Source organism: Somniosus microcephalus, chromosome 32, assembly GCF_052327205.1.
Source record: "Somniosus microcephalus isolate GS21.2 chromosome 32, FLI_Smic_1.0, whole genome shotgun sequence".
NCBI lineage: Eukaryota > Metazoa > Chordata > Chondrichthyes > Squaliformes > Somniosidae > Somniosus > Somniosus microcephalus.
In genome coordinates, this window is record NC_141018.1 from 9,042,589 (window position 1) to 9,068,179 (window position 25,591).

General features: G+C 42.4%; 1 protein-coding gene across 3 annotated transcripts in view; it reads left to right on the plus strand.

The window, feature by feature from the left end:
* Positions 1-25,591, plus strand: part of vps13c (vacuolar protein sorting 13 homolog C) — a 339,126-nt gene that overhangs the window by 53,493 nt on the left and 260,042 nt on the right. For 2 of the 3 annotated variants that reach the window (XM_085972079.1, XM_085972081.1), the window contains exons 7-10: positions 11,497-11,556; positions 16,156-16,265; positions 16,497-16,556; positions 24,485-24,544. In XM_085972079.1, the coding sequence (XP_085828205.1) occupies positions 11,497-11,556; positions 16,156-16,265; positions 16,497-16,556; positions 24,485-24,544 (290 nt within the window). The remainder of the gene's footprint in view (positions 1-11,496; positions 11,557-16,155; positions 16,266-16,496; positions 16,557-24,484; positions 24,545-25,591) is intronic. The other variant, XM_085972080.1, reaches the window with a different exon arrangement.

The window sequence follows — 25,591 nt, forward strand, 5'->3', positions numbered from 1 at the left end:
CTTTGTTTAAGTTCAGGACAATAGTTTGAGACCTAGCTTTCTCATCCTCAAACTGAATTTGAAATTCTACCATGCTATGATCACTCTTCCCAAGCGGATCCTTCACTTCGAGATCATTATTTAATCCAACCTCGTTGCACATTACCAGATCTAAAATAGTCTTCTCCCTGGTTGGTTCCACAACATATTGTTACAAGAAACCATCCCGTATACACTCTTAAGAACTCCTCTTCAAGTCAACCTTTGCCAATTTGCTTTGTCCAATCAATATGAAGATTAAAGTCTCCCATGATTATAGCCGTACCTTTCTTACAAGCCTCTATTATTTCTTGATTTATTCTCTGTCCAACCATGTGGCTACTGTTTGGGGGCCTGTAGACCACTCCCACTAGTGACTTTTTACCCTTACTATTTCTTATCTCCACCCAAACTGATTCTACATCTTGATCTTCCAGGCCAATATAATTTCTCATTACTACACTGATATCATCCCTTATTAACAGAGCTACACCACCTCCTTTTCCTTTCTGCCTATCCTTAAATGGCAAATACCCCATAATATTCAGTTCCCAGCCTTGGTCACCTTGCAACCACATCTCTAATGGCTATCAGATCATACCCATTTATTTCTATTTGTGCTGTCAACTCGTCTATCTTGTTACGAATGCTGCGTGCGTACAGATATAGAGCTTTTAATTTTGTCTTTTTTACCATTTTTCCTTACTCTGACCCTTCTTTCTGATGCACTCTTAGGTGTATACGTTCTGTCCCTTCCTGTCACACTCTGGTTATCATTACCCCTACTGCTACCCTGCACTTTTCCCTTCTCATTTTTCTTTGACTTTTTAAATTTCCGCTCAGCATATCCCTCCCCCACTATTTAGCCCTAGATATTCGATTCGCCAGGACACTGGTCCCAACCTGGTTCAAATGAAGCCCGTCACGGCGGAACAGCGCCCTCTTATCCCAGAACTGGTGCCAGGAATCGAAACCCATTTCTCCCACACCAATCTTTCAGCCACTTGTTCATCTCTCTGATCTGATGCCAATTTGCATGTGGCTCAGGTAGTAATCCAGAGATTATTACCTTTGTGGTTCTGCTTTTTAATTTAGCCCCTAGCTGTTCATACTCCCTCACCAGAACCTCTTTCTATGTCCTACCTATGTCGTTGGTACCTACATAGACCACGACAACTAGATCTTTCCCCTCCCACTCTTAAGTTCCTCTCCAGCCCAGAGGAGATGTCCTTTACCGTGGCACCGGGTAGGCAACACAGCCTTCGCGACTCACGCTCTCTGCTGCAGAGAACAGTATCTAGCCCCCTAACTATATTGTCCCCTACCATACCACATTTCTTTTTGCTCCCTCCACTTGAATGGCTCCCTGTACCACGGTGCTGGGGTCAGTTTGTTCATCCTCACTGCAGTCCCTGCTCTCGCCCACACAGAGAGTAAGAACCTCGTAACTGTTGGACATGAGCAAGGGCTGAGGCTCCTCCACCACTACCCCTGGTTCCCCATACCTGCCTCGCTTGTAGTCACGCCCACCTGTCCCTGACCACGGACCAAATTTGAATGAATTAATCTAAGGGGTGTGACTGCATCCTGGAACACAGCGTCCAGGTAACTCTCCCCCTCCCTGAGGTGTTGCAGTGTTTGAAGCTCGGACTGCAGCTCATCAACATGGAGCCGAAGTTCCTCGAGCAACCAACACTTACTGCAAATGTGGTCGCTGTGGACCTCGATAGTGTCCACCAGCTTCCACATGCTGCAGCAGTAACACATTTCTAATGTATTTAATTAATTAAATGTATAAGTTTTGAACGTTTAGTTTTTAATCTTGCTCTAATTTAAACCAATGCCCAAGAAAAGAGAGAAATACTGACCAACCAAGCACTTCCCTGCTTTCCTGTGACGTCAGTCCTTGGTTTTTTTTTGTCGTGTCCGCTGCCTCTGCTCTCGGACCTTCCTCTGCCGCGCTGTTTATTTGCTCCGCCCCAGCTGTCGCTCAGATCCGCTGCCTCTGCCTTTTCCCTGTAATGTCACCTTTTATTTTTCTCCAAATGCGGTTGGGGAGTTTTACAGAGCCGAACTCCCGCTGGTTTTCTGTCCCCTCGTGCAGATTTTTAACTCCTGCTCTCCTGGAGGCTGACAAAGATAGAAAAAGAAGCAAGGCGCACCTCACTCCCCTCCTCAGCAAACTCCCTTACTCAGCAAACTCCCTTACTCACCAAACTTGCACGTTTACACTCCAAGCTGCATTCCATGAGAAACTGCACTCGAGCCTCCCTTATTTATACTACTGAGATTTATGAGTCACCTCTCAGGCAGTTGCAGAGCCAGACCAGTTAATTAATTAACTAGCCCCACCCACTGTCCAGCACAGAGCTTGCTTTGCCCTGCCCAAACTTGGAAGAAACTAAACTTAAAAACAGTAAATTTAAGTGAAATGCTAATTGCAAGCACACAAGACTAGATTATATTTAAAAAAAAGATTAATCCTCAAGATTCACCCCCTTACTCACCAAACTCGCACGTTTACACTCTGTTCCAAGCTGCACTCCGTGAGCTGGTGTTAAGTCTCTGGCAAGGGATCAGAGCCAGGCCATTCAGGAGAGAAGCTCAGAAATACTTCTTCACACCAAGTGTGGCAGAAGTGTGCAAAACTCTCCCACGAAAAGCAGTAAATGCTAGCTCAATTAAAACATTTAAAATCTGAGCGCTATATTTTTGAGAGCCAAGGGTATTTCGGGACGTAGAGCCAAGGTGGGTGGGTGGATGGAGTTCAGATACAGATCAGCCATGATCTCAGTGAATGAAACAGGCTCAAGGTTCATTTGAAGGCACGTGGTATTAAAGGGAATGTTGTCACATGGGTTGTGAAATGGCTCGGAGTAAATGGTGGGCTTCAGTCGTGATGTGAACCAGAGATCTGTGCTGGGACTTCTTGCTTTTCACTTCTGTAAATGATTTGGGCACAGAACAAGAAGCATGAAATTGAAATTTGCTGAAATCAAATTACAGGGCATGACAAACTGACAATTGCAGGAGCATATGCATAGGTTGGTGGAGTGGGTAGATTGATGGCAGATGCAGTTCAATGTAGAGAAATGTGAAGAAGGAGGAGCACGAAGAACAGTGAGAGGAGGTATACCTAAATGCTAAGAATCTAAGAGTGGAAGAAACGAAGGATTTAGGGTTGCAGATGTATACTTAAAGGTGGGAATACAGGTAGAAAATGCCGTGGACATGGGAATTTGATTTTATATTGGGCACTGAAGTGATAACAAAACACTGAATGGGAGTATCGTGTTGCTGGTTTGTGTCGATGCGGACTCGCTGTTTTTTTGCTGGTGATGTTTTTTTAAAAAAGAATATTTTGTTCCTCCTATGTTACAGCGATGCTTGTCAGTCAAACATGGGATGCAAATTTAACATGTATTTCAATGACTTCACTGGAGATGAGCAATTTCGCAAATTCTCCTGGGGACGATGGTTATTATTTTGTGTAGATTAGCATTCAGTTCATGGACTAAAGTGTTTTATTATTGAGGTATGTTGTAGTGAATTACCCCATAATCCTAAATGTTACATAAGAGGTCCTAGAATGTTGTTCATGTTTTCAGATGCTCCAAAAGTGTGTTCTGCTTGGGGCATTAATTGAATTTAAGTTGAAGTCTGCTTTACTTTATGGCAAGGATCATGAGCGGAGGACAGCACTTGCCATTCATGGAATAAAAACAGAAACTGCTGAAAATTCTCAGCAGGTCTGGCAGCATGTGTGGAGAGAAACCGAATTAACGGTTCAGGTCGATGACCTTTCGTTTCTCTCCCCACAGATGCTGCCTGACCTGCTGAGTATTTCCAGCATTTTCTGTTTGTATTTCAGATTTCCGGCATCTGCAGTATTTTGCTCTTGCCATTCATGGTGTCCCTTATGTAATTACATAAACAAATCTGTAAAGATAATATGCTCTAACTAGCAGTTGAATGCATTAAGAAGGGAAGACTAAACAATGTCAGCAAGTCCATAGATATCATCCTTTGTTATGGGAGCTCATTATAATTTGTTTCTTTTTAATAACAGTCCAAATTGGAACTAAGAGAATAGTTAAAGATTATATCTATGAAATGTCTTGATAGCTGCCAACTCACATTTTTCAAATTACAGTAACTTAATGCATGTCTGTTGAAAGATCGAAGTGCTGGAGAATGAAAGCACCTGAAAATCGTGAATCAAAAAATTTGATGTAAAATTCTTAGATCTGAGTTTGACCATTTGGTCCTGCAGAATACAGTGACTATTGCCCACTTGTATTTAAAAATAGGTGGGAGTTACAGTGAGCTCTGCTTATTGTGTGACAAATAACAGATCTCATTGTTAGCACTATAGGAATTGAGGGTGTGCTATTTTCCTTTCTCAACTGTATCATTGCTACTCAGTTCCATGCACATCTCTGCCATCAAACCATATTACAGTCTGGTTTCCACCCACCCACCATAATGTGATTGCCTTCCATGCTCAACTTCCCTAATGCTCTCCTACACATATTCCGCCTTATACAAACTTTAACTTGTCCTATACTCTGCCACTTTCACCCAATTGTGCAGAAAGTCTCCTTTGCCCATCACTCTTGTTTTTGATGACTTCCATTGGCTCCCAGTCCCCCAACTCATTGCTTGTCCTTTCTCTGTCCCATTAATTGTAGCAGAGGATTCAGCTGCCTTGACTCCAGACTCTGAAATTCTCTCCATAAACCCCTCTGTCTTATGACCTCTCTCTCTACCGCCAAAAGCCCTCTCAAATTCTACTTCTTCACCATGCATTAGGTCACCTCTTACTCTTCTACTGCTTGCTAGCCATTCGGGCTCCATGAGCACTTTGGGATATCCACTACGTCAAAGGCACTATATAAATGCATGTTTTTGTTGGACAGTGTGCTACCCTTAAACTAAGAACCCTCATATGGCTCAAGGAAGAAAAGTAAGAGAAATAACTTGCGTTTATGTAACGCCTTGCACATCTTCAGGATGTCCCAAAGTGCTTCACAGCCATTGAAGTACAGAAATATTTAAAAAGCATGATTTAGTTAATATAAATTCCCTGAATATTTATTTATTTATTCCGTATCTTCCAGCCTTTATTTTGTTGCTCGCACCCTGTAATCTAAGATTATTGCAGTTGTTTGTACCAGATGGTATTAATGCCTCATTGAATGAATGAATTCAAATTGAACAAGATTGTTGTTAAATGCATGACTCTCATGATGTCGTTCCGCTTAATATCAGTAGAAATAGTCACAAAATGTTCGTAAGCAAATGGTTCATAATTTAATTTTAAATAACCATTGCTACTCTAAATTCAGGATAAATACTGCAAAGTACTTTCTTCCTTGGCTTTTTAACTATCACAAGACTACAAATTGTTTTTACAGTCTTTTATCATAGAAACGTAGAAGATAGGAGTAGGCCATTCGGCCCCTCGAGCCTGTTCTGCCATTTAATGAGATCATGGCTTATCCCATTGACTAAGGTTGCCCGACTAACCAGGAACAGTTTTACTTGCAACTCTTAAGGTATAATCCTCATGATTTTCTGTTTGTCCAGAAAAAATACCCATACTGGCATTCATCTATAATTTCTCCTGGACCTTGGTGCATTTGACATTGTTCTGTCAGGACCTGGGACCTGAGTGACCTGCTAGTCGATGATTTCTACCTCGACCTTGCAGAAGAAGCCGCTGAGCACTTAGTGAAGTTGTCTTTCTTTCAGATTTTTCTTTGATTGTTTCTTTGATTTATACGTCAGATGTCATTAAATCAGATAAAGGTATATTTTCTTAGCAGAAAAATAAGTGGCGTTTGGTTGAAACCTTTACTGCGTCAGGTAAATCTTCTCATCAATCCTTCCTCGAGTCTGGTCAGTACTGGCATCTGGCTGCAAGATCTGCAAATGTTACTGTGGCTCCCTTTTGAAGAACAAACATACATAACCTTTTCATTATCTACCCATGCTGCATGATTTCCAGAACTGCAATGCTTGCCACAGCATGAGTGGGAATGGATGAAGATGACCCAAGAGTGCAAAGTTTGCGATATCACAACGGTAGGGAGTGGTACAGGTTTACAGAGCTGGTGACGGGGTGGGAGTGAGCCACAGTGCAGGAGAAGCACCAGTGACTGATAGAACACTCACCCACCCAAACTGTTAGGGGTAATATAGTAGCATGGATAGAGGATTGGTTAACGGACAGAAAACAGAGATTAGGGATAAACTTATCTTTTTCAGGCTGTAACTAGTGGGGTGCCACAAGGATCAGTGTTGGGGCCTCAGCTATTTACGATCTATATTAATGACCTAGATGAAGGGACCGAGTGTCATGTATCCAAGTTTGCTGCTGATACAAAGCTAGGTGGGACAGTAAGCTGTGAGGAGAACACAGTCTGCAAAGGGATATAGATAGACTAAGTGAGTGGGCAGTAAGGTGGTAGATGGAGTATAATGTAGGGAAATGTGAGGTTATTCACTTTGGTAGGAAGAATAGAAAAACAGAATATTTTTTAAACGGTGAGAAACTTTCAAATGTTGGTGTTCAGAGAGATTTGGGTGTCCTCGTGCAAGAACCACAGAAAGCTAGCATGCAGGTACAGCAAGTAATAAGAAAGGCAAATGGCATGTTGGCCTTTATTGCAAGAGGGTTGGAGTATAAGAGTAAGGAAGTCTTGCTACAATTGTACAGGGCCTTGGTGAGACCACACCTGGAGTACGGTGCACAGTTTGGTCTCCTTATCTAAGGAAGGATAGACTTGCCTCAGGGGCGGTGCAACGAAGGTTCACTAGATTGATCCCTGGGATGAGCGGGCTGTCCTATGAGGAGAGATTGAGTACAATGGGCCTATACTCTCTGGAGTTTAGAAGAATGAGAGGTGATCTCATTGAAACATACAAGATTCTGAGGGGGATTGACAGGGTAGATGCTGAGAGGATGTTTCCCCCTGGCTGGAGAGTCTAGAACTAGGGGGCACAGTCTCAGGATAAGGGGTCGGCCATTTAAGACCGAGATGAGGAGGAATTTCTTCACTGAGGGTTGTGAATCTTTGGAATTCTCTGCCCCAGATGGCTGTGAATGCTGAGTCTTGGAGTATACTCAAGGCTGAGCTACATAGAATTTTGGACTCTAGGGGAATCGAGGGATATGGAGATCGGGCGGGAAAGTGGAGTTGAGGTCGATGATCAGCCGTGATCATGTTGAATGGCGGAGCAGGCTCGAGGGGACGTATGGCCAACTCCTGCTCCTAATTCTTATGTTACGTTACTGAAAACATGGGCCCTGACTATTGCTGACAAAATTTGACCACTTCATGATACTCTCACAAATCAACTTCATCGACTGGAAGGACATCATGAGAATGATACATTTAACAGTAACTCTGCATTAGGCCAAGACTCATGCTGCCATTTGTGTGGCATTCCAATTTCTCCATTACGCTCAACTACTTTATTACTATAAGGAAACTGGCTTGACTTTTCCAACTGACAAACGAAGTTTCTGTGGTTTTTTTATCTCTTCCCTCAGTCCAAAATAGCGTTTCCAACATTTTTACTTCTATTTACATTGCTGCTGCCATGCCATGCTTCACCACATCTGTTGAGTGGTGGAGCTGGGAGATAGGTGTCACCAGTGGTGGGAGTCCTGTAACTGCATACTGTGGACTGAACGATTTCTGGTGTTATACAGGGAGTGTTCCAGGTAGATGATCAGATTAATGCAATCACATTAGAATGTTACCTACTGATGTTACAGGAACACCTCATAGGAAAAGTGTCATCACAATTGCATGCATTTTTACGAGCAGATTGATAGGTTGTTTCAATGGGAATTTTACCATTATAGATGCACCATTATGTTTCTTAATGCACTCTACTACAACAATTGGCTTTTATATACCGTCTTTAATGTAATAAAACACACTTAAGGTGCTTCACAGGAGCGTAATTGGACAAAACTTGACACTGACCCACATAAGGAGATATTAGGATAGGTGAGATTGGTTTTAAGGCGCATCTTAAAGGAGGAGAGAGAGGCGGAGAGGTTTAGGGAGGGAATTCCAGAGCTTTGCGCCGAGACAGCTGAAGGCACGGCCACCAATGGAGAGGTGATGGAAATCAAGGATGCACAAGAGGGCAGAGTTGGTGGATCGCAGCTATGCCTGAGGATTGTAGGGCGGGAGGAGGTTAGAGATGTGGAGGAATGAGGCCATGGAGGGATTTGAACACCAGGAGGAGAATTTTAAATTGAAGTGCTGCTGGACCTGGAGCCCGTGTCGGTCAGTGAGCACAGGGGTGATGGGTGAACCGGACTTGGTGCGAGTTAGGTTGCGGGCCACAGAACTTTGAATGAGCTGAAGTTTACAGAAGGTGGAAGATGAGAGGCTGGCCAGGAGAGCATTGGAATAATGCTCTGAATCCAAATTACACAATTGTGAGATTTAAAAATCTACTATCAATTTTTGAAATGTGCACAGTATATTATGACTGGTTCTAAGAAAGTACAGCAAAATTCACCCGCCAAAGAGATTGACTATGGAATTTAGATAAAAATACTGAATAAACATTTTTGAGACTAGAAATTTTTAACTTAATTTGGAAGTGGTGTATGTAATTGTCCAATTAAAATATGAGCAAAGATTTTTTTTTAACCTTCACTTAGTAGAAAATTGAGTTTTTTTTTACTTTAAAAGTGAAATCTAAAAATGTTGGTGTGCTGTGTAGTTAGAATGTTTGCTGGTGGAAAAAGCAGTAAAAGCCATGGATCATTTCAGTTTTGTACAATGAGATTCTCAAATTAAACCTTCATGAATATTGATAAGTTGCTGAATTATAAACTGACCAAACCAATTTAACATAGAATCTTTTCATGTGATTCTCATTTCATCATTCTGACATAAAATAGATGTAATAGATTCCAGTTTTTCTGAAGTCTGCCTGAATATGGCCAGGGAAACCACTTACTGAATATGTAGAACAGTTCTTTAGTGTCTAGAGGGCAAGTTTATTTTATACCTTTTTGTCTTTGCTCCATTATTTACTGAGTTAGATTTGCACAGCAGTGAAGTCAAACAAACTCTATGCTTCTTAGTTATGCTATGTCAATATAAATGGGATTTGAAGCTTTGTGTCCAAAAGTACTTTGTATTATTTTAAGAGTGCTAATTTAAGATAGCTGCTATCACATTAAGCTGATTGTTGAACTTCTGTCTGTGTGGCTGGCTAGCTCCAGAAATGGGACCCTGACTTGCCATTCAAAAGGCAAACTTTGAATGACAGGCCTGACTGCCAGTAATAGTGTTGTACTGTAAATGTGGCGGCCTGACTGGAGGCACAGCAATAGCCGCGTCAGTGGGATCGGGTGACAGCATTGTGGAAAGTGTAGTCAGGAAAATAATTGGAAGAATTTCAGTAAGATGAGTTAAGTTTGTTGAAGGCAAATCGTGTTTAACTAACTTGATCAAGTTTTTTGGTGAGGGAATAGAGAGGGTTGATGAGGGCAATGTGGTGTACAAGGACTTCCCAAAGGCATTTGATAAAGTGCCACATAATAGGCTTGCCAGCAATGTTGAAGCCCATGGAATAAAAGGGACAGTGGCAGCATGGATACGGAATTGGCTAAGTGACAGGAAACGGAGAGTAGTGGTGAGCGGTTGTTTTTCGGACTGGACGAAGGTATACAGTGGTGTTCCCCAGGGGTCAGTTCTAGGACCACTGCTTTTCTTGATATATATTAATGACTTGGACATGGGAGTACAGGGCACAATTTCAAAATTTGCAGATGACACAACACTTGGAAGTATAGTGAACAGTGAGGAGGATAGTGATAGACTTCAAGAAGACATAGACAGGCTGGTGAAATGGGCAGACACGTGGCAGATGAAATTTAACGCAGAAAAATGCGAAGTGATACATTGTGGTAGGAAGAATGTGGAGAGGCAATATAAACTAAAGGGTACAATTCTAAAGGGGGTGCATGAACAGAGAGACCTGGGGGTATGTGTGCACAAATCGTTGAAGGTGGCAGGGCAGGTTGAGAAAGCGGCTAAAAAAGCATACGGGATCCTGGGCTTTATAAATCGAGGCATAGAATGCAAAAGCAAGGAAGTTATGATGAACTTTTATGAAACACTGGTTCAGCCCCAACAGGAGTATTGTGTCCAATTCTGGGCACCGCACTTTAGGAAGGATGTGAAGGCCTTAGAGAGGGTGCAGAAAAGGTTTACAAGAATGGTTCCAGGGATGAGGGACTTCAGTTACGTGGAGAAGCTGGGGTTGTTCGCCTTAGAGCAGAGAAGGTTGAGAGGAGATTTGATAGAGGTGTTCAAAATCATGAGGGGTCTGGACAGAGTAGAGAGAGAGAAACTGTTCCCATTGGCGGAAGGGTCGAGAACCAGAGGACACAGATTTAAGGTGATTGGCAGAAGAACCAAAGGCGACATGACAAAAATCTTTTTTACGCAGCGAGTGGTTAGGATCTGGAATGCACTGCCTGAAAAGGTGGTGGAGGCCGACTCAATCGTGGCTTTCAAAAGGGAATTGGATAAGTACCTGAAGGAAACAATTTGCAGGGCTGCGGGGAAAGGACGGGGGAGCGGGACTAGCTGAGGTGCTCTTGCAGAGAGCCGGCACGGGCTCGACGGGCCGAATGGCCTCCTGTACTGTAAACATTCTATAATTCTATTCTATAAGTGGCAGTCACGTCATATACAAGAGTTAATTCAACTGAAATATTTTATATATTTCCTAGGCTTATGCTGCTAAAGTAAACTAAGGAAAACGGAGAATTTAAATTCAAGGTGCCTTGCAGATTCTGTAGTGGAGCCTGTTAAGTCTGTATTCGAGTTATAAAACCCATCATACTGTTTACCCTGGAAAAGCTCAACAGGCCAGGCAACATCCGTGGAGAGAGAAATAGAGTCAACGTTTCAGGTCGAAACCCTTCGTCAGGACCTGAAATGTCAGGTTTCGACCTGAAACATTGACTCTGTTTCTCTCTCCACAGATGTTCCCGGGCCTGCTGAGTTTTTCCAGCATTTTCTGTTATTTTGGATTTCCAGCATCTGCAGTATTTTGCTATCGCACTGTTGACCCTTCTCCCCTGGTTATGCGTGTGACAAAAAGTGAAAATTGATACTGTTTTGCTTTTGAAGCCATTGTATAGAGAATGCATTTTAACTGTTCAAAATCACCTGCAGTGCTGCAGACTTGTTGCTTCATTTGAATGCCGGGTTTGTGCTGCTCTGCTCAAAGGGTTAAGGATGTTTGTCACATCAAATGACGAATGTCTGATCCATCATTTTTTTTCCTGCACTTTCTAATTTTTCTGGAAACATAAAACTCTGCTAACCAACACAAGCTATTTATTTTCCAATGCTGCAAGTCTCCTGCTTTTACTAACGTCTCTTTATCCTCTTTCTATACGTTTTGCTTGCTTGCATTGCTAAGGACGTAAACATAAAAAGTCTAAAAAGTATTTTAAGAAATCTGCAAAAGCACGTACCAAAGGTATGTATGAATATTTATTTATTTATTTGTTTCATGATGCACTTTCAATTTTATCCTTAATTTATTTTGCTCTTATTTCAAAGCTTTAAGAATCACTGGTGGCCTGCATTCTTTTAAGAAATATTGTTGTGTAGAAAATATAATCTAGTTTATTGCTTTTCAGTCATGACTTGTAAGTTCTGTTAATTTCGATTATTTGTGTTCGTGCAGTGGTGGCCCCTTCATATGAAGAGAGTGGCTCCAAGTAAAGTATAACTCATTTAAATTACAGGTGCCCATGTAAGGCTGAGCCAGATCCGCTTTTATAGAGCAGGTCAAGCTTATTAATTGGGCAGCTGGCGGGGAAAATACATTTGAGTTGATTTGGGGACGTAATGCAGTTTTGATATAACTGGTGGGGGTTGGGGGGAGCGAGGGAGTAGGTTGACATTTGGAGAAAATAAAGTAGAATTGTAAAACCTTAAATATACCAGGAATCTATTGATGTGGAGGCTAATTTGGTTTTATTGAAATCTGTCTCCTGCAAAACTACAGTGAGAAAATCGCAGTTCCTTCTCCAAAGATTCTCTGTTGAAAGTATAATCCTTTAAAATGTTTAAAGATACGAGCGGTGTGGACATAAGCAAGCTACTTCATTGATAACTGGGATTGCAGAATGGGAGGACACGAGAACGAACATGTGCTTGGAAGAAAAGCCTTTCCCCATGGAGGATTAGATATATAAAGCAAATAACGCTGTGTTGATCAACTCTGGATTGCATGATTGGAGGTTATCAGGATCAGTATGGGCACGATCAAATAATTGGCATATTACGATTTACTAGTTGCACCGTGGAAATGACATGAACAATGCTTGAACAATGTAGATTGTAATGTTGCATGGCTATCCTGGAGTATTACTGTATTAACTTTGGCTAAGCAGAAATTTCAGAATTTTTTTTTTGTTTTAAGTTTGTTTTGGTTATCCAGAGATTACATTTGTTGGGATTTATGACCATGTATATTGTGTATTGGCTGTTAGAGGGAGTCCTCTCCATGGGTTCAGTGGGCTTTCTTATTCCGCACTCGTGCTGTTAATGTAAATTGCTGTATTCCAAGCATTGATTCAAACACTTGCTAATCTCAAAAAATGCATTTGCTACTTTGCTTCTGGTTGTGAGCTGGATCTGAAATTTGCAATCTGATGCTGCTTAAAAATAATTGCATTCTACAGACTGTGTCCAGTGGCTAAATTGAATTAACACTTGCAGAACATGTCATGGGAGTTAGTCAACGTGCAGAGAGCGATTACGTGGAGCACTTTTTCCATTGGAGTGTTTTCTGTGTGCTCTACAATGGAAGATGTTGCTCATAGCTTCAAAAATAGAAGCCTAGGAGAAAGTTTGGTCAAGTTTACAACATATATCGGTAGAAATCTTAGTCATTCCTCTTACACGAAGGATCTCTTCCCCCAGCTATGCTGAATTTAAAAGCCTTCCATTCAGGCAGGCAGCAGGTTTATTCCTGTTGCCTTGCCCAATAGAATATTTGCCATTTAACGTTGTATTTTTTCACCATTTTACACTAATTCAGCAATCTGCCATGGCGGGGAGGGCCAGCTGTGGGGCTATTTTGAGCACCTACCATTTCACGCAATGCAGCCTCACATTTTGGGGCAGAGGATGTTAAAGACCAGGGAGAATAATTTTTGAGGTGCCATTGAATTGGTGGCAAATCCCTAGTACAAGTGAAAGCTACTGCTCTTCCTGTAAAGAAGTCAAAACACACCCACATATCCAGGTGGAAAGTTGTATACAGAAGGAACACTCCAGATGCAGATGGATTTATTCAAGCATGCCAGATTTAGTTTGTGCACATGGCTATGGTACACGTTGCTCTGGTGGAGGGAAGCCTGGTTGGGGCCAATGTGGATAATTTGATCTGGTTACGTGTTAGCTGCAGGCATTAATGTTTGGACCACTGATGTCAGGACAATGACTCAGTGCTTTCACTGGTTTACGATGCTCGGCATCTGCTGATGCAACAACTGATGTAGCTCCCTCCTCAGCGAAGAACCTTGACAAAGAGCGAGTTGAGGTTGTGCTGGACTGCCTAGCACCAGTGAAGAATCTGCGAAGTCCTCAATGTGGCAGGCTTGGGCGGAATCCGTTTCTTTCCCAGACTCGGATAATCATCTATTTGTCTCTCCAAGAAACTATTGGAGCAAATATTCTCGCCAACCTGTAGCGACTCACTTTCAAGACGTCCTAGAGCCTGCTGCTACCTTCCTTTGCTCTATGCTACCACATTATACGCATCCTCGCCACCCCCACCATGGGACGGTCTTGGGGAGGTGAACTGCATCCAGTAGATGCACAGTGAATGCTGACCTAATTTGAGTTGTGTGCACTGTGGAAGCAGTGAATGAGGGCACGCTGTCTACATGCCTGCATCCCTTCAAGATTCAAGAGAACATTGGCATGCTTCAAGGATCTCTGAGAGCCAATTACTGATGCAAAATTAATTTGACCAGATTTTGAAGAGGTTCACTGGTGCACGGAAAACAGCATTTTGGCTCATTGCAGTTCTCCAAATTCGGAACTTATTCTGCCTGAAGGGGTGTTCAAAGTCTGTTGAATATTCAGAGTTCAGATTTGTAATCCCCCTGCTGCAGTTGACCTGAAGGATTGATACTGCTGACCTCAAGATTTTGGCCTTTGACACTCAGTTGCTTTCCTTTTCATCTCATAGCTTGAGTTATTGGCCATTTGGAGCCGAGTGTACAAGCACCATTCTGCATCCCATACAGAGAAGATGTGCTAACCCAGGTGAATGAGTAAATGTGGTGAAGTGGTCTGCAAGAATCTTAATTAAAGGTCTGGAATATGAGGTGTCCCATCTAGGGCAACTAGGCATTCAGCAAATAGTGTAGGGGGCAATGCTTTAACAACTTGAGGGGATGTTTTCAGTTTTTACAGATGATGGATATCTTAAATTCTCGCAAAACATGGCGCTGTTAATTTTTGCTTTACAGCCTCTTGGCGAGTGAGGCAGCAGGGATGTCCTAAATTGAAAAGTATGGCCTTTTTATCCCTTGCTGTTCTGATCTGGGACTTGGACTTGAACTGAGTTCCAAATGCCTAATACCAGCATCAGTTGAACCTGCGGTTTTGATCTTCTGTTTTGAACTGTTGGTGCGCTGCCCTGTAGTAGGGCTGTAGAATTTCATGTATGGTTGTTCGACCCACCACTTCATGGGGACATAAAACAGTAGGTCTTCAGCAAGTCTGTTTAATAGTGTAAATTTGATTTAAGTTTTATTTATTTTGAGAGTTTACTGCTCAAGTTCTTCCACATTCAGATACATTGAATTTAGTAATGAGTAACTTTGAATTAAGAGAAGATGGTAGCTGCTGGAAACTAAAACAGGTGATCGAAGTTCTTCCTCAGTGTAGTTACAACCCGGTTTCACATACAGTTTGCACGAATAGGTGCTGTTTGTCTCTTGAAAACAAAGGACAAGTTTGTTACTTATAGCTGGGGAAGGGAGAACAGTTTTGCTGAGCAGAGCTCTTAAAGGGGTACTTTTTTCTTGTATTGAATCTGTTCTAATGTTTTGAGGTGGATTAACTGGCCAATGAATCAGTTAAATAAACTGACACTATACCAGCACATGTGGTACATAGCCAAGTACTTGAGACAGGTAGAATTAGAAGAATTATGCTGTTCATATTGTTTAGTTATCCAGGTGTCTAACATCAGTGCTGCGTTGTGTTGTCAAATGAATGGATAATTCACATTCAGTACAAAAAGATTTACTTCACATCATCACCAAACTACTGAGAAATTTACTGCTAAGCGCAGACAAGCTTTCCATAGTGATGCATACTTGAGCCCAGAGCCCTTAAAGGAATGTTAGTAAGTGCTAAGGTTTAGGGACATCCAAGTATGTTTTGGGATCGTGCTCAAGTTTAACCAGTTAAAACTATGCAACTTGCCAGCATAGAGCAATGGGAAGAAGGGTTATCTGGAACCAAGTAGGAAAGATCCGAGGCCCCTGGTGACAGGGCTACGTCGCCAGGTTCGAGTAATGAGGCAGACTGACGGGCCAATCATAAACTTGGCTGAAGTATTGGATCACTGAGTGTGCCGCAGAAGATTGACGCAGTTCCATTCTGCCGTTGTAAGTATATCAGCTTCCCGAGCAAGATGAGCACGAGATGTTCCATGTGGCCAAGTGGAGGTTTGCGCATCTTGACAGACAGCAGGTACTGGGACATGCTTCCGAGTGACATGGTGAGCAGCACAAACTGTGGGAGTGCCTTGTCTTTTTCTTCCTCGCCACAGTATGGACCCAGACCGTGGTGATTCCGTCATTGGAGGTTCAGAGCTGTAGGAGCAATTGCTTCCCTCTTCAGCTATACGGCTGATATCTGCCTTCAGCGTGGGGGAAGGACCTCTGCAGGACAGCTTGTGATCTGTCAGCCGCCTTGATGTTCAAAATGTTGATCTCCAAAGCTGTGCCTCAGGATTATGCCATCAGTTAATGGTTCACACTTTTTATATTTAGTAGAATTTCTAAATAAGGGTGACAGCTGTTTTTACTTATTCATGTTTCAGATAAACCAAAAGAAGAGAAAAAAGATACTTTTGGGGAAAAGCTTGCAACACAGATTATTAAAAATCTGCAAGTCAAAATAACAAGCATTCATGTGAGATATGAAGATGCTGTAAGTAGATTTTTATTTGCCTGATAGTTTAACTTCACTTATTTAGCAATTTTTATATAAATGGCACTTTCAGATGTTGAGTACACAGCTACAATGCAGAGTTAGTACATAGTATACAAGGATAGAAAATCTGTTTCCTTGTGTAATTTTAAGATCCATTACCATTATTGGAGACAAGTAAAACTGTTAATTACTTATTTTGGTTTATGACGGTAGATTTTTATTTTTCAGATTACAGACTCCTCTCTGCCCATCTCTGTTGGTATCACACTGGGGGAACTGAGTTTACTGGTAATCCATTTAAAACAAAACTCTTTCAATATTAAGGCTAAGTTTGTTTCATGGCGAAGTGATGCTAAAAGCCTAATTTGATTGTGATGAAGTACTTCTACATTCATTTATTCTGGCAAGCATTGTATTATTCTTTACTGCCGCTGTGTAAATCTGTCTTGTTCATTCAGGCTCCATATACAAGTTGGATTTGCTTCCATTGCGTTTGTGTAGGAGTGTCCTCCCTTTTAATATCTTAGGATGCTGCTATTTTAGTCTTCCGTAACATGCTCACCTTTGAAGAAAAGAGGGGAGAAACTATCAATAGGAATCTGTAATAAGCCATGAAGTCAAGCAGAGGATGTAGATTGGGCATTTTAGTATCATGCCAGAGACACATGTAAGGACACAAATACAATTAGGATGGGAGGTTTTAATTTTGGGGATTAATTGGAAAGATTATTAGTGGCAAAAAGTAAAACTATTTCTGGGCATAATTTATAAACTGCTATATGACTCAAATAATCATAGGCATTATAAAGGGACAGTAATGTTAGACTTGCTGTTATGTAATGGATAGCTAATATCACCAAAGTCAGAACAGCTAGGTATGAGTGTCCACAACATGGTACAGTTTAAAATTCAACTTGAGATTTGTGAAAGGAGTACAACGAAAACGTTTAGCTTCAGGAAAGCAGACTTGGAGCTGATGTGAAAGGAACTGAGAATGATGGATTGGTATACACTATTAGATGGGTAGGTACAGAAAGACAATGGAATATGTTCAGACACATAATTAGGGGACTGCAAAACCTGCATTGCATTGGGTAAAAGTACAATAGAGGAAGTAGGAAATCCATGCGGGCAACACGATACAGAATGAAGTGAAATAGGAATGAAAGGTCTGCATTTGTCTGAAAATATAGATATGATTGAAGATTTGTTAAAGGCAAGTCACGTTTGACAAATTTAATCAAGTGGCTGATTTGTATACTAAACTAGCTGGGGGTGCCCGGCGGTGCCGAGGCTTTTTTGAGGGCATGTTGTTGGAAGAGAGAGAGGGAGCGACTGGGGGGGAAGAGAGAGAGAGAGAGAGCGACTGGCGGGGTTTGGGAAACAGTGAAATGGACTACAAAAACACATCAGGTTGCTGGAATAGGTGGTCGATGCATTGCCATGTGGGGAAGTGTAATGGAATACATTTAGGAAGGAAAACCAAAGATTGGGCGTATACATTGAATGGAGATTTGCTGAAGGGCATGGATTAACAGGGACACCTAGGGGTTAAAATAGATAAATTTCTTGCATGTGCATGTAGATCAAGCCATAACCAGCTACAGCATTTTGGATTTTATAAACTGGAGCATAGAATACAAGAAGAAAAGGCTAATAAGTCTGTACAAGCTAATGGTTAGGCCATATTGAATAGCACTGCGCAATTTTGGGTGCCCCATTATAGAACGGAAAAAGCCACAGGCAGCTTACAGCATAGATTCACTAGGGTGAGTCCAGGAGTGGGAAACGATAGTTATGAAGCGGTGAGAATGGTGAAGGAGAAATATGAGGGTTTTTAAAATGAGGAAAGATGTCTTCTGTTCAGGGAGTTGACAGCGAAGGATCATCAATTTGAAGTTCACGAGAATCTCTTGGCTGCCATGCTGTTTCATTAGAACAGGATATTGTGTAAATAATTGATTCTGCTCAATTTGTTATGGGGCCTTAAACCATGGCTCTTCACCAAGGATTTTCCAATTGAAAAAAAAAGCCTTTTTATTCCGAGTCTCGAACCCAGCATTTAAAGTCTACCAGAGAAAGAAAGGATGACTTAAACTTTACTTATTGGAGCTCTTGACATCTGAATGCTGCATCGTTCCAGCCTGGAGATTTGCCTGTTAGCAGTTGGAGCTTATTTATTAATTATCAGTAACCACAAACCTCCAGATGGCAGGGAGAAAATCCTTGCAATAATGTAGACCAGGAATTAAATTCACATTTAACAGATTAAATAAGCAACAAAAGAACTCCGGGCAGAAGCAGACATCTGACAAATCGCTATTCTTAAATATTTAGAAGCACAAGCTGTTCCTATAATATGCCTTTATAATAAGTATAATCCAGTCTAGTTGTCAATATTGTATGATTAACATGAGAATGATGATCTATAGTCATCAGAATTACTGGAAAGGAAAATGCAGCCCGAGGATGTTGAGAAGATTCAGATTTTTTTTTTTTTTAAAAAAGGTTTTCAAAATTTAAATTTTGGTTAAAGCTTTTTTGAAGTTGCATTTCTGCAAATCTTTTCAGTAGCTACTGTAAATGAATTTGCACGTAGCAGGGCGGAGGTTAATATGTACCTAATCTCTACAGATGACGGCACTATTAAAAGAAAAAAAAATTGATAAGTTGCTTATAGCCCAGTTAGATTTTTAGTTTGCAACAAACTCAGCCTGAAGAGAACAATGTCATTGGAGACAAAATAGGTGTTTTTTAGAAGCACTGCCAGTTTCTTCAGTGTATTTAGCTGTGTCAGCTGTGGCTCACTGCGTAACACTTTTGCCTGAGTCAGAAGATCGTGGGTTCAAGTCCCACTCCAGCACATAATCTAGGCTGACACTCCAGTGCAGTGCTGAGGGAGTGCTACAATGTCGGAGGTACTGTCTTTTGGATGAGACGTTAAACCAAGGCCCCATCCGTCCCTTCGGCTGGACGCAAAAGATCCCATGGCACAACTCTGAAGAGCAGGGGAGTTCTCCCCAGTGCCCTGGCCAATATTTATCCCTCAACCAACATCACTAAAAACAGATTATCTGGTCGTTATCACATTGTTGTTTGTGGGAGCTGGCTGTGCGCAAATTGGTTGCCGCGTTTTCTACTTTACAACACTGACTACACTTCAAAAGTACTTTATTGGCTGTAAAGCTCTTCGGGAAGTCCTGAGGACATAAAAGGTGCTATATTCGGAATAGTGCCATGGGGTCTTTATGGGCAGCTGGGGCCTAGGTTTAACATCTCATCTGAAAGACGGCATCTCTGGCAGTGTAGCACTCCCTCAGTACCGCACTGGGGTGCCAGCTTCGATTATGGGCTTAAATCTCGAGTGTGGCTTGAACCCACAATCTTCTGACTCGGAGGTTGAGAGCGTTATTCACTGAGCCACAGCTGACACCTGACACTGAAGACCCCAATGTTGGCCGTAACACTGTTGCTTCTGATGCAAGAGACCGCCCCCGTCCGCCCCCCTCACCAACCACATACAGACATGGCAGAGGCTCCAGAGAAGTGTGAAGAGCAGCCATGGATGGCACTTCCCAGTGTTTCTGGCTGCAGCCTGGCCAAGAGTTCAGCTTGTCCACATGTACAAGAAAGGCCTTGAGAGAAATGATTGAAAATAACAGCTTGTCCTTTCGGCCGCTGATTTATTACTGCTGGTGTGCTGGAAGCTGCCCCACAATGGGTTCCACAGACCTGGGGGCACCCGCATATTCAGGAACCAGTTCCACGAGGAGTGACTTCATTAATTGAATGCAACGTGAAAGGACAGCTAACTGTATAGATTCAGACAATGCTGGAAATACTCAGCAGGTCAGGGCAGCATCTGTGGGGAGAGAAACAAGAGTCAACGTTTCAGGGCGACGACCCTTCGCTGACCTGAGTATTTCCAGCATTTTCTGTTTTTATTTCAGATTACCAGCATCTGCAGTATTTTGCATTTGTAACTGTATAGATTTGTTTGACCGTGGTGAAGATGATCTGTATTTTAACCGCTGTGCCAGCAGCAGCACTGGAGTATAAACAAGGCAACGTGCCTGTTTGCAGTGCCAAGGAACACGACCTCGCTCCCGGTGGTTTTGGTTCCTGTTTCTGCAGGCAGGCGTTTGCCAACATTTGATGTTGTGTTACTTTGCATCATAGTTACGCTGGAGATTTTGTTGATGCGAACCTGAAACTACGTTTGACACAATCGGCGTAACTCTGTTTGCCTCTTGGAGAGTTTAGCCACTTTTCTGGGGTAGTTGACGACTGGTAATTTGATTTGGTAATCTCTGAGTGCTGTGTGTCAATGTCGATATATTACAGATGCAGGGTTGAGTGACTTTTAGCAGCCTTTTGTCAACAAGTTATAATACCATATTGCTTTCTACACCTGGCTGAAATTATATATAAAAGAACTTTAAATGTCATCATAGAATACATTATTTAATTAGCTAAGTTAATAATAGGCTTTCACTAGTACTTGACCAGCAGCTTTCTGTGATTAGTTGCTAAGGTGCAACATATTGCATCTTCTTTTAAACCTGAAATACGCAATTTCATACTTGCTTGAAATAAATGTGATGATTCTCTTTCAGTTATGAATATCAACATTACAAATTTCATCTGTTGAAAATAAATAAGCTTCATTTTTTGGTTTTTTTTTTCAATGTATTTCCAATGCTGTCAACACCTGATAGGCTCCATCTATGAGGTGGGGAAATGCCTCGTTGAACAGCAATTGCCTTCATTTGGAATCCTCTTGTCAAGCACACAATTTCCAACTACGCCTATGTTGTGTGTTGACATATGCACAAATAAAATCCATTCAAAATTTTAGCTGAATTTTACTATAAGCTAAATCCGATGGTTACCAAATGGAAGGTCAGGGCAGTTGTCCTGTGGTGGGTGGGGGCCAGTCCGAGTTGTGAAAGTGATGCCATTGAATACTGGGACCTGACTCCAAAGCTGCCAAAGAAATCTCTCGTTATCTACTTGGCGCTCAATATGTGGAAAAGTTCCACTTTTTAGAAGCTGCTTTTAGTGCATAAATGAAAGATTGAAAATGAAATAGCTTAAAAATCAGGACTTGTTCTGTATATGCCAAAAATAAAACCAGAAAATGATGGCAATACACAGTCGGCCAGGGTGAATGAAAGTCTGTACTCGAAATGTTAACCTAGCATTTGTTTTTAATTTCTGGATATGGGCAACGCTGACGAGACCATATTTATTGCCCATCCCTCGTTGCCCTAATACAGTGGTGGTGGGCCTTCTCCGAACTGATAGTCCTTATGGTGATGGTATTCCCACAATGGTGTTGGGTAGGGAATTCCAGGATAGAACATGATGCTGGTGGTTAGAGGACCTATTTTCTCCAACAATTTTCCAATGTTCCATACATTCATTTCTTAATATAAATTAGTAATGGGATAGAGGAAGAGAGTGAATGCAGTTTGTCTTATGTGGCCGAAACAAATTAAGCCACTTACTTCAAACTGTTAGAATCTAAATGGTGTGCTGGTTTGTTCACTTAAGATAAAATCTTGCTTGCTTGAAAGTAACTGACTTGAACATAACGGCCCAGAAATTCCAGAACGGGGCTTGCAGCGCGTGCAAGCCCCGTATTTGCACTTACCCCGCGCTCGTGCCGATCAGCTTCTGGGACGCCTGAACTTGCAGAAATAGAAAGCACATTCCTGGGCAGCGTATGACGTCACGCCGCCCAGGAGTGCAGCCAGCGCGAAGCCAGGAGCGTGCAGTGTAAGTGAGACACGCCCCTTGAGGTCTCAGTTTCACTGGACACGCCCCCAATGTTTCTGTCAAGCTGCTAAGGATTTTTACATGCAAAGCAGCAGTTTAAATAGGTTTTTGGAAGTTTTTTGAAGATTTTGGTAACTTTTATAAACTTCTTAAAATGTTTACATTATTTTGAGTAATCTGAAGTAGTTTTAAAGAGAATTAAAGCAATTTAAAGACTTTTAAAAGCCCTAAAAGAATTTTTTTAATTCCATTTATTTATTTAGCAATGTCGTCGTCATACGTGTCTTCACACTGTTCCCTTTGGGGAACTGTATGAAGTGGTGGAAGGATTTATGGCCATGATTAACGCTCATTCCGTGACCGTAACCATCTTTGAACCAGCCATTAGGGCGGTTAGTCCTATGGCGGGAGGGTTTTACGGGCTCCCACAAGCTATACAAGGAGGGGGGGCCACCCACACCCACGGACGCAAATATCCCACTGGATGTCAACCCAGAATTTAGAGCCGGAGCTCCGACTCCACTTGCCGGGACTGTCTGGAGCGGGGTTCGAAACCCTACCCTGATCTGGTCCAGCGGCGGGGATCCTACCGCTATGACAAAGGCCCAATCCAATTAGCAACGTGAAATGGTAGCATAGGGCTCCAGTCACGGGGAGGGAAAAGACGCAGGAAACGTATGGGTGTCACCTTTTGTGCGGAGTGGGCCTTTTGTGTAGCAGTAAGCATCCCCGCCGCTGGGCCAGAAGGAGTAGGGTTTTGAACCCCACTCCAGACAGTCCCGGCAAGTGGAGTCGGAGCTCCAACTTTAAATTCTGGGTGGACATCCAGCGGGATGCTTGCGTCCGTGGGTGTTGGTGGCCCCCCCCCCCTCAGATGGGTTGTGGGAGCCCGTAAAACCCGCCCGCCATAGGACTAACCACCCTAATGGCTGGTTCAAAGATGGTTACGGTCACGGAATGAGCGTTAATCACGGCCATAAATCCTTCCACCACTTCATACAGTTCCCCAAAGGGAACAGTGTGAGGATACGTACGATGATGACCTCTTGCGCAATGCACCTCCTTGGACCCTCAGTCGCAGATGCGAGGGGGCAAGTTGTGCAATTGTTAAATTTTTTATTTTATTGACATGTAAAATGTTGGCCCAGTAATTCCCTTCCAAATGCGCTAGTACGGTCGGGGTACTTACGCATCTGGCCGGATGAAATTCCGGTTTTCAGCATGCACAGTGCATGTGGGGAAAACCGGCATTTCCTGTCCTCTGAACGAAGGGGTTCAGAGGCAGAACGCGTGCGACTGCACAGGCAGCGCGTGCGCAGTATAATTCGCCGCTTTCATTAATGCTTTCAGTGAGGTCCAGTCATTACAACTTACACATGAAAAAAGCATGGGTACAGTTGCTCCAGAGGCTGCGGAGGAAGATATTTCTTATCGTGGAGCTTCTGAAAGTATGTATGTCTGTATATATTCCTTTGCGTGTTATGTATATATTCCTTTACTTATGTGTATGAATGTATTATTTAATTATGACTTTCAGAGAAAGTAACTTATTGGAAAATCATAATTAAAAATATACATTCATACACATTAGTAAAGGAATATAAAACATACATACATATACGTAAAGGAATATATGTGGACATACATACATAACTCATTCTCACATTCCATTCACACAGCCACAATTGCTCCTTCTACCTACCGTTCTGAAAACCAGTTTAAAAAAAAAAAAAAAAATTAAAGTTTAAAACTTAGTTAAAATTTCTTAAAATAACTTCCCTCCCTTTCCCAAACCTAATAAGCTCCTCCATAAAATATATCTCCTTCCCCAGCCAATGAACAACTTTACACTTGCTTTTTTCAAGTGCAAGTTCTAGGGACTTACCCTCACTGAATCCATCAGTGAAATCTACAAAGTTCACTGCGCAAGCGCTGCCTGTGCAGTCGCACGCGCTGTGAATAGACCTCGGGTCTGGAAATGCCGGCGTTCCCCGCATGCGCTGTTCCTGCTGAACGCCGGCATTTCCAACGGCCAGATGCGTGAGTAACCCGACCGTACTCGCGCTTCTGGCCTGGAATTTCTGGCCCAACATAAGAAATAGGAGCAGGAGTTGGCCATTCGGCCCCTCGAGCCTGCTCCGCCATTCAATGAGACCATGGCTGACCTTTGACCTCAACACCACTTTCCCGCCCGATCTCCATATCCCTTGATTCCCCATGAGTCTAAAACGTTCTTTTATTATCGGTCAAAGCATGATTAGCAGTGTAACCCGAATGGAAATCTATACATTAGCTGTGTTGTTTACAACATCATTAGAAATTTATCCTTTCACACAGTACTGCAGTTAAAATTTCTGTCTTGTGTTCATTACACTATATCTGAGCAAATAACCTTTGAAATGATTATTATATTTACCAGACATTTTTATTTCTAGACAGCAGATGAAAACTGGACACCGTGTATACTGAGCGACGCTGCAAAAATCATCTACAAGGTATTTGATGGTCACATTAAAATGAGAAAGCCTGATGAAACTGTGCTTGACTAATTTTATGATTGTTGTGGATATGTACCCCTGGTGATAGTGTAATGAGGCTTGTTATGAAAATTAAGGCACCTGGTATTAAAGGCAATACAGAGGTGACAAGCGAGCAGAAAGCTAAGATTATAGGGACAGTTTCAGATTGGCGGGGTCTGGTGTGCCTTGGAGTTGTGTTGGGACCTCTTGTTTTACATTTATACAAGTTATTTGGATGTAATTGCAGTCAATTCTATTGAAGCTTGCTGATGACATCAAATTAGTGGTCATCCTAAGTGTCCAGAAGGATGCGGAAAATGACAAATGACTCGGGCTGGTAGAGTGGGCAAATAAGTAGCAGATGCCGCTCAGTGTAAAGAGATGTGAAAGGAAGCACACCTCAATGGTAAGATTCTTATCTGAGTGGAGGAAGAGAGATCGCGGGGTGCAGAGACATTGGGCTAGAAATTGGGATCCTTTGCGCCTCCATTGGGGGGGGTGGGGGGGGGCGCTAATGGGGTGCAAATGGGCTTGCGACCGAGCGCGGTGATATCAATGCCTCCCGCTAAATTCGGTGGGAGTTTTGCGGCGGCGGGAAGATGTTGCGTCCCAATCTCCTGCACCCGGAGATCATGACATCATTGCTGTGCGCAGCGCCCCAGATAGAAAATTCCCCCTCGTGCCCCTGCCGTTAATGACGGGTAGAGGAGGCGGCTTTCAGTCGGATATCCCCTGGAGGAGCGCTATTTAAAGGCGTCCACTTCCGGTGTCGTTTTCGTCGGTCAACAGTGCTGCGTTGTTAATTTCACATGGGCAAAGAGGTCTTTTGACCGATTTTGTGCGTTTTTCATTTCAATGAGTGTTCTGGCACATAAAGATTACTGAGTTTCATTGAGGGGAGATTTGAAAGTGCAATATTTGTATCCTTTCATGTGGGCTGCACTGGCACTGGGCCTCACCCTTCAACGTCAATGTCGGAGGCAACTGAGGCACAGAGAAAGAGTGCAAAATGTTGCCAGCGGT